Source organism: Rhincodon typus, chromosome 3, assembly GCF_021869965.1.
Source record: "Rhincodon typus isolate 14 chromosome 3, sRhiTyp1.1, whole genome shotgun sequence".
Classification (NCBI taxonomy): Eukaryota; Metazoa; Chordata; class Chondrichthyes; order Orectolobiformes; family Rhincodontidae; genus Rhincodon; species Rhincodon typus.
In genome coordinates this window covers 126582934-126593474 of record NC_063334.1, presented here as the reverse complement: position 1 = coordinate 126593474, position 10541 = coordinate 126582934, and the positions used below count along the sequence as shown (strand labels likewise).

Sequence of the window (10541 nt, the reverse complement as noted above, 5' to 3'; positions counted from 1 at the left end):
GATGCTGCTTGGCCTGCTGTGTTCATCCAGCCCTGCACCTTGTTGTCTCAGATTCTCCAGCATCTGCAGTTCCTACTATCTCTGATTCAACATTTACCTCTTCAACCTCATTGATTCTATGCCAGTTAGTTTATGGCTCAGGTAGTAATCCAGAGGTTATTACCATTTTGGTTCTGCTTTCTAATTTAGCCCCTAGTTGCTTATATTCCCTTAGCAACCTCTTTTCTCATTTTACCTTTTGTTTTCTTTATTCATTAATGGGACAAGAGTGTCACTGGCTGGGCAGCATGTGTTGCCCATCCTTACCTGCCCAGAGTCAACCACATTGCTACGGATCTGGAGTTACATGTAGGCCAGACCAGACAAAGATGGCAGTTTCCTTCCCTTAAGAACATTAGTGAACCAGATGGGTTTTTCCTCACAATCGACAATGGATTCATGGTCATCATTAGATTCTTAATTACAGATACTTTATTGAATTCAAATTCCACCATCTGCCGTGGCAGGATTTGAACCCAGGTCCCCGGAATATTATCTGGGTCTCTGGATTAACAGTCAGAGATAACACCATTCGGCCAGTCCCTGCCCAATATTGCTGGTACCTATATGGGCCATGACAACTGGATTTGGCTCATCATACCAGCACTGTCTCTTCTAATGACTATCATTATCTATTTCCAACCTTCTGCTTTTCCCCATACCCTTTTACATTTTTTTCCAAATGATCTGCCAATGTCCTCTTCTATGCCTCAATTAAACCTGCTTCTGCCACACTTCCAGGGAGCATACTCCATCCACAAACTACATGCCGTGTGAAAATGATTTCTCACATCACCCTTGCTTCTTTTGCAAATCACGTTAAATTTATGCCCTCCCAATCTTGTTCCTTTAGCAAGCAGATGCAGTTTATCTACTCAATCCAAACACTCATGAGTTTGAGAACTTCTATCAGATCTTCTCTTAGACTTCTCTCCAGGGAGAACAGTTCAAATGTGCAATTCCTGAAATCTTCTTGTAAATTTCCTTTCACAAATTCATGATCCTGATCTTCTGCACCATAAGAGTTCTGCGAGCCTGTGAAGTTATATTTGACATCCCTATTGAAGATTTTTGAGGATGTTACTAGCAGAACAGATAAGAGATAAACAGTTGATCTGGTGTGTTTTGATTTTCAGAAGCCTTTTGATAAGATCCTACGCAGGAGGTTAGTAAACAGAATTTGAGTATTGGTGCAAAAACCTGGCATAGATTGAGGATTAATGAACAGAATGAACCTCCAAACGTTTTCTATCTCAGATTGGCAGGCTGTGAATCCTGGGCAACCAAAAAGATCAAAGAACAGTACAGCACAGGAACAGGCCCTTCGGCCGTCCAAGCTTGCTCTGACACATTTTGCCCTTTTATACTAAAACTGTCTTCACTTACAGGATCTGGATCCCTCTATTCCCTTCCTATTCTTGTATTCATCCAGGTGCAACTTGAATGCTGCTGTTGTGTTTGCTTCCATCACCACCTCTGGCAATGCGTTCCAGGCACTCACCACACTTTGTGTGAAAAGCTTGCCTCGCACATCTCTTTTAAACTTGCCCCTGCGCACCTTGAACCTGTGTCCCCTAGTAATTGACCCCTCCACCTCAGGGAAAAAGCCTCATACTTTCTACTTTATCCATGCCATTCACAATCTTTTAAACTTCGATTAGGTCGCTTCTCAACTCCTGCATTAAAGTGAAAACAAACCCAGTCTATCCAACCTTTCTTCCTAGCTGAAATCTCCCATACCAGGCAACACCCTGGTAAACCTTTTCTGTACCCTCTCCAAAGCATTCACATCCTTCTGGTAGTGTGGTGACTAGAATTGTATGCAATATTCTAAGTGTGACCTAACTAAAGTTCTATAAAGCTGCAGCACAACTTCCAACTTCCTTGCCCCTTCCAATGGAAGCAAATATGCCATAAGCCTTTTTTACTACCTTATCCAGTTGTGCTGCCATCTTCAGTGATCTGTGGACCTGCACCTCCAGATCTCTCTGCATATCAATACTCCTAAGGGTTCTGCCATTCAGTGTATAATTTCCATCTGTACTTGACTTTCCAAAGACATCACCTTACATTTGTCTGGATTAAACTCCATCTGCCATTTTACTGCACATGCCTCCAACTGATTTATATCCTGCTGTATCTGCGAACAATTCTCCTCACTCTCTGTAACTCCACCAATCTTTGTATCATCCACAAACTTACTGATTAGACCAGCTACGTTTTCCTCCATATCATGTATGTAGATCACGAACAGCACAGGTCCCAGCACTGATCCCCATGGAACATCAGTAGTCACAACTCTCCATTCTAAAAAGCAACCTTCCACCACTACCTTCTGTCTCCTATGACTAAGCCAGTTCTGTATCCATATTGCCAGCTCACCCCTGATACCATGTCACTTTACTTTTTGTAACAGTCTGCCATGAGTGACCTTGCCAAAGGCTTTACTGAAGTCCATGTAGAAAATATCATTCATCGTTGTCACCTCCTCAAAAAACTCGATCAAGTTAGTGAGGCTTGACCTCCCCTGCACAAAACCATGCTGTCTACCACTAATAACTCCATTTGCTTCTCAATGCATATAGATCTTGTCATTGAGAATCTTTTCCAATAATTTCCCTACTACCGACGTGAGATTCACAGGCCTGAAATTTCCTGGATTATCCTTGCTACCCTCCTTAAACAATGGGACAACATTGGCTATTCTCCATTCCTCTAGGACCTCACCTGTGACCAAACAGGATACAAAGCTGCCTGTCAATGCTATAGCAATTTGTTTTCTTGCTTCCCTCAATATTCTGGGATAGATCCCATCAGGACATGGAGAATTATCTAGCATAATATTTTTAAAATGCACAATACCTCTTCGTTTTTAATAGTAACTTAGCTTAGAAATTCAACACTCCCTTCTCTGAGATCATCCTCCACCAATTCCTCCTCTTTGGTAAATACCAACACAATATTCATTCAGGACCTCACCTACCTCTTCTGGCTCCACACATGCATTTCCTCCTTTGTCCTTGAGTGGGCCAACTCTTTCCCTGGCTACCCGCTTGCTTTTTACATATGTATAAAAAGCCTTGGGATTTGCCTTAATCCCGTTTGCTAACAATTTTTCATGACCCCTTTTAGCCCTTCTAATTCCTTGTTAAAGCTTTCCTATTTTCCTCATACTTCAAGGGCTTCATCAGTTCCCATCCTCCCTGACTTTACGTATGCTTCCTTTTCCTTTCTGACCAAGGTCATAATATCCCTGTTCATCCAAGGTTTACATAAGTTGCCATACCTATCCTTTATTCTCGCAGGAATTTGCTGCTCCTGAACTCTTATCAACAGCTGTTTGAAGTACTCCCACATGTCACATGTGGGAAATGCCCTCAAACAGCCACCTCCAATGAAGGCTCGCCAGTTCATGCCTAATATTGTTGTACTTCATCCCCCAATTTAACACCTTCACCCGAGTATTACTGTTATCCCTATCCAGGAGTATTTTAAAACATGCGTGTTATGATCACTACTTCTGACATGCTCTCCCACTGAAACTTCACTCACCTGGCTCGTCTCATTTCCCAAAACCAGGTCCAGTATAATCCCTTTCCTGATTATTCTGTTTACAGATTGTGTCAAGAATCCATCCCGAAAGGTCCTCATAAATTATGCCCCATCCAAGCCCCTAGGACATTGTGAGTCTCAGTCAATATAGGGGAAGTTAAAATCATCCACCACAACAACTCTTCTGTTTTAACATCTTTCCAAAGTCTGTCTACATATTCAATCCTCTATTTCCCGCTGGCCTGCTGCACACCCCTAGCATTGTGATTTCAACTTTCCTATTCTGAATTCTACCCATATTGCCTCGCTGCACGAGTCCTCTGATCTTCTCTCAGGACAGCTGTGAGATACTTCTTTACCAGTAAAGCAACTCCTCCATCCCTTTTACTTCCCTTTCGATCACGCCTGAAACATCTAAAACCTGGGACATTCAACTACCAGTCCTGTCTTCTTTCAACCAAGTCTCTGTAATCACAATAATGTCATAGTTCCAAGTACTAACCAAAGCTCTAAATTCATCCACCTTGCGTATTATACGTCTTGCATTGAAGCACATGCATTTCAGATCACCTACCCTGCTCTCTTCAGCAGCATTTCCCAGCTTGTTCTTGCTCCGAAGAATGCTTGTCTTGGTTTCTACCCCTCCCTCAATTTCTGCTGCCCTATTCCTCTGGGTTCCATCCTCCTGCTGCATTAGTTTAAACCCTCCCCAACCATGGTACCAAGTATTCCCCCAAGGATATCAGCCCCAGTCCTGCCCAAGTGTATCCCATCCAGTTTGTACAGGTCCAACCTGTGCCAGAGCCAGTCCCAATGCCCCACGAATCTGAAACACTCGCCCTCACACCATCTTTTCAGCCACGAGTTCATCCTATATATCCTGCTGTTTCTACTCTGACTAGCTTGTGGCACTAGTTGTAATCCTGATATAACTATCTTTGATGTCCTGCATTTCAACTTTCTTCCTAGTTCTCTCTATTTTGCTTTCCGGACCTCATCCTGTTTTTTAGCTATGTCGTTAGTACCAATGTGTACCACAACCACTGGGTGATCACTCTTCCCCTCCAGAATGTCCTGTAGCTACTGAAAAGTTCAGAATCCTAGCACCAGGGAGGCAACACACCATCCTGGATTCTCATTTGCGGCCACAGAAATGCCTATCTATTCCCCTTACGATTGAATTCCGTCTAACTATAGGCATAGAAATACTATCTCTCCCTCCCTCTGCAGCAGAGCCAATCATGGTGCCATGAATTTGGCTGCTGCTGTTATCCCCTGAGAGGCCATTCTTCTTCAACATATCCAAAACAGTATATCTGTTTTGCAGGGGAGTAGCCACAGGAGATTCCTGCACTGCCTACTTAGCCCTCCTGCTCTGCCTGATGGTCACTTATTCCTTTCCTGCTTGCGGAGTCTGAGTGTGTGGTGTGATCACATCTCTATATGTGCTATCCATGACACTCTCCACCTTGCGAATGCTCTGCTGTGTCCCCAGACGCTGCTTCAACTCTGAAACCTGGTTTTCCAGGAGCTGCAGCTGGAGACACTTCTTGCACAATACTAAGTTGAAGCTTCTGGTGCTTTCTCCTCCGATAACAATTTCTCAAAACTTACCTGTTACTCGCCAGCAACAGTTTCCAGAAACAGTTTAGGCTTGCGTTCCTTTACCCATTGGAACTCTTGCTGCCGATCTTTCTCTCATAATATTCTATCTCCTCAGAACCTTGTCTCTCCCTTGTTTTTGGTTAGAGCAGGAAAGAGGGATAGAAGCACGACAGTTGATCACAAACTGTATCAATAATTTAGATGTGGGGTTGAAGTGTAATATTTGCAATTTTGTAGATGATGTAGAACACCTACAGTTCGGAAAGAGAACATTCAGCCCATCATGTTTGCATTGATCCTCCGAAGTGATCCCACCCCCTACCCTATCTCCATAACCATACATTTACCATGGCTAATCCGCCTAACCTATACTATTGGACAATTTAGCATGGACAAAAATACAAATTGCTGGAAAAGCTCAAGCAGATCTGACAGCACATGTGGAGAGAAATCAGAGTTAACGTTTTGAGTTGAGTGACACTTCCTCAGACCTGCTGAACTTTTCCAGCAGTTTGTATTTTTGTCTTTGATTTACAGCATCCGCAGTCTTTTCAGTTTTTATTGGACAATTTAGCGTGGCTGCTCAGCCTAACCTGCACATCTTTGGACTATGGAAGAAACCGAAGCACTTGGCAGAAACTCACACAGACACAGGGATTTGTGTAAACTCCACACAGAGAATCATCCAAATCAAATCTGGGTCCTTGGTGCTGTGAGGCAGCAGTGCTAACCACTGAGCCACCATGTTGCTCGAAATGAAACTTGGCAGATATTTATGTGGTGAGAAAGATGCAAAGAGATTTCAAGGGGATTTGGAGGCGTTGAGTGAGTGTGCAAGGTCATGACAGATGGAATTTAATGTGGATAAGTGTGATGTTTCCACTTTGGTGGGAGAAACAGAGGTCCAGAATCGTCCTTCAGGAACATGAAATGTCATGAAGATTTCAGTCTCCACCATCTTTTCAGGCATTGTGTTCTAAGTTCCCACCAAAATTTTCCCATGAATTCTATTCCCACTCCCCAGTTTTTCTACACTTACCCTATATCTATTCACCCTTGTTAAGGACCACCATGACCAAGAGAAAAAGTATTAGAAGAAGAACACCGACAAAAAAATGGGGGAAAACTAGCAATAATTTTATAGAACTACTTGGGGGGAAATCTCAACCTCAATGGGGTAAGAATGGATCTGGGCCAAATAATTTGGAGTCAAATATTGTTCAGCTAGTGTTTCACTACCAATGTGCAGCATTCAAAAGAGAGTTCAGTTACAGTTAAGCTCAATTCCTCAGAAGGGAAAAGTAGGACAAAAGCAAAATCGGAGCTAAGACTGAAATTGTTGGCAAAACACAGCAGGCCATAAGAACATAAGAAACAGGAACAGAAGTAGGCCATCTGGCGCGTCAAGCCTGCTCTGCAATTCAGTAGAATCATGGCTGATCTTTTTGTGGACTCAGCTCCACTTGCTCGCTCACCATAACCCTTAATTCTCTTACTGTTCAGAAATCTATCTATCTTTGCCTTAAAAGCATTCAGTGAGGAAGCCTCAACTGCTTCACTTGGGTAGGGAATTCCACAGATTCACAACTCTTTGGGTGAAGAAGTTCCTCCTCAACTCAGTGCTAAATCTGCTCCCCCTAATTTTGAGGCTGTGCCCCCTAGTTCTGGTTTCACCTGCCAGTGGAAACAATCTCCCTGCTTCTATCTTATCTATTCCCTTCATAATTTTGTATTTCTATAAGACTCCCCCCTCATTCTTCTAAATTTCAATGAGTATGGTCCCAGTTTACTCATTTTCTCCTCATAAGCCAACCCCCTCAATTCCAAAATCAACCTGGTGAACCCCTTGTGCACACCCTGCAGTGCTGGTACATCCTTTCTCAAGTAAGGAGACCAAAACTATACATAGTACTCCAGATGTGGCCTCACCTGCACCCTAAACAGCCACAGCATAACCCTCTATTTTTAAACTCCATCCCTGTAGCAATGCAGATCAATATTCCATTCGCCTTCTTAATTACCTCCTGTACCTACAAACCAACTTTTTGTGATTCGCGTACAAGAACACCCAGGTCCCTCTGCACAGCAGCATGCTGCAATTTTTCACTGTTTAAATAATAGCCCATTTTGCTACCAAAATGGATAACCTCACATTTACCAACATTTTGCTCCATCTGACAGACCCTTGCCCATTCACTTAACCTATCTATATACCTCTGCAGACTTTCAATGTTGCCTGCACACTTTGCTCTGCCACTTATTTTAGTGTCATCTGCGAACTTTGGCACACTATACATGTTCCTCAACTCTACATCAACTGCTCACCCAGACCAAAGACCCACTACCCACTATGGACAGGACCAATGTCATTTATGAGATTCCCTGCAGAGACTGCGACAAACATTACATTGGACAAACAGGAAGGAAATTAACCACAAGGGTACATGGACATCAACTGGCAACAAAAAGACACGACTCACTTATCTCCATCCACATGGATAAGGAAAACCACCAATTCGATTGGGACAACACCAGGATCCTGGGACAGGCGAAACAGAGACAAGCATGGGAATTCCTAGAAGTCTGGTTCTCTACTTGTCGTCTGCAGGGCGACACGGTGGCACAGTGCCTCACAGCACCAGGGACCTGGGTTCGATTCCAGCCTCGGGCAACTGTCTGTATGGAGTTTGCACATTCTCCCCGTGTCTGCGTGGGTTTTCTCCGGGTGCTCCGGTTTCCTCCCACAGTCCAAAGATGTGTCGGTTAGGCAGATTGGCCATGCTAAATTGCCCGTAGTGTTCAGGGAGGTAGAGGGTGTATGTTAGGTGGGTCATAGGGGGATGGATCTGGGTGGGATGCTCTGAGGTTGGGTGTGGACTTGTTGGGCCGAAGGGCCTGTTTCCACGCTGTAGGGATTCTAATTCCACTAAGAAAGCCATCAATAAACACATAGAGCTTGACCCCATATACACTGCATTGTGAAGGAAAACCGGAAGTGAGGTAATCCAGCTCAACGGACACCAGATTGTAAATGATAGGCAAGGAAAACACAACAGCGCTTCATTGGAGGCTGCACTGATGATGTTACCCAGCAGGGTAATGAAACATCCGCAGAACAACGAACCAGCTCGGTGAGCCAACCAACCACAATATCCACAACCCAAGCTACAAATCTCTTCCAAAACTTTAGATATCTATGAAAATTGTAAAGAACTGTGATCCCAACACTGATCCCTGACGCACACCAGTAGCAGCTGATTGCCAGCCAGAGAAAACACCCATTCATCCCTACTCTTTGCTTTTTGTTAGTTAACCAATCTTCTATCCATGCTACTACACTACCCATAACGCTGTGCATTTTTATCTTATGCAGCAGCCTTTTGTGCAGTACCTTGTCGCATACCTTCTGGAAATCCAGATACGTCACATCCACTGGTTCTCTGTTGTCTACCGCATTCATTATGTCCTCAAAGAATTCCAGTAAATTAGTTAAACATGATCTTCCTTTCATGAACTCATGCTGCGTCTCTCCAGTCTGGCAGCATCTGTGGGAAGAAAGCAGAATTGCAAGTCCAATTACTCAAACATTCTTCCCACAGATGCTGCCAGACCTGCTGAGTTTTCCCAGCAATTTATGTTTTTGTTTTAGATCTCAAGCATCTGCTGTTCTTTGTTTTTATTATATAAATCCAGAGCTATCTGGACAATAAAAGAGAGGAAAAGTGTGCACATGAGAGATGTCAAGTAGAAAATAAGTGAGAGTCAGGCTGAGTCTGGAGGCTTGAAGGGCGCTGAAGAAACAAATAAAGAAGCAAAAAGGCAGAATGAAAAGATACAGGCAGTGAATGTAAAAGGGAATCCCAGGGTCTCCTTTCGGTATAAAAATAATACAAGGGTGGTGAAAGGAAGAAGTTGTTTAGAGACCAAAGGGAATTTCCAAATGGAAGGTAGCTCAGGTCTTAAATGAGGCCTTTATAAAGGAAGAAGATGTAATCCAGCTCATGGAGAAAAAGGAGGTAAGTCAGGTGTCAGAAGGTTTTCCTTTTGGTAAGGAAGAGGTACTGAATAAGCTGTCTTTAGTTAAAGTCGATAAAACAATAGGGCCAGATGAGATATACCGAAGGATACTAAAAGGGGAAATGGTAGAAATTAAGTAGTCACTGGCCATAAACTTTTAGACTTCATCCAACTCAGGGGCATTGTCAGAGGACTATGGTTAAGTGAAACTAGGGATGGGCAATTAACACTGGCCCATTCAGTGATGCCCATTTCTCATGAATGGATTTTTTTTTTAAAAACAGCTAGATTGGCTAATGGGTTTACCTTTCTTTGTGATATTTGGAAAATGGACTATTATCTTGGGTCTGTGACTAGGGAAATATCGACTTGCAGGACAGCTATTTACTATTCTTTAATATCTATCTTTACATATTTGTTTTTCTATTTGTCTCTCAGAATGCCATGCCACTTACTACTTTAGTACCAATACTAGCCTGTGTCCCAGCACGTGTCAAAATTACCGGAACAAGGTGCAGTGCAAAGGGCCAGGTCTTTTGGGGTGTGCTTGTCTTGACGGTAAGAAAGGATATTATGTCTATATAATACTGTGGCACTGAATTTTCTACTTTTGCCTTTCTAGCAGAAAACTGAACTAGCTCAGAATGGATACTTGGAAGTCTCTCATTTTACAAGCCCGTGCATTTCTAGCCTGTGTTATGAACCCTGCTGATGATAAAACTGAACAATCCAGATCCCTGAGTGAAACCCAGCTTGACAGACCATAATTTTTTTAATTGTTGCTATTTGTTTATCATGGTGATCAATAACTGAACATATTCATAAGAGGTTGCCAATGTACTTCTTATCAAAAGAACATAGACGTTTATCACATGAAAATGAGAAAAATGCTTATTGTGTACAAGAACTATTTGAAATGGTCTCATTACAAACATCAGAAATAAAGATTCAACCCTTTTACCTTCAACAACAACCTTACAGACATTCAGACCTCAATGAAGCAAATCCTGTCTCCACTTTAAAATCTGTTGTTCAGTTGGCACGACTGTAGTTGGTTTCTTGTCAGCAAATTTTTGCATTCACCCAATGCAATTTTCTTTTGTTAATGCCTGTTCTTAAACAAACTGCTAACAGTTCATCTGTCTCTTAATATGGTTCCCTTAAACTCCTCTTTCACAGCCTTTAGTTTCTGGGACATTCCTCTTAATGACTTGTATGTCACTCAGGATGTCCTTTCAGACCAGACGAAGGGGGAGTAAGTCCTTAGTTCAGTCAAGAGGTGTTCTTGTCAGTCAAAGGCATTATCCAAATGCTAAATCTAAATCATT

The 10541-nt window shown here is 42.7% G+C and overlaps 1 protein-coding gene across 1 annotated transcript in view; it reads right to left on the bottom strand.

The window, feature by feature from the left end:
* Positions 1–910: 910 nt before the first annotated feature.
* The window catches only part of LOC125482226, a 148902-nt gene continuing 139271 nt past the window's right edge, over positions 911–10541 (bottom strand). Inside the window, exon 11 of the mRNA XM_048594250.1 lies at positions 911–1097. Within this exon, the coding sequence (XP_048450207.1) occupies positions 911–1097 (187 nt within the window). The remainder of the gene's footprint in view (positions 1098–10541) is intronic.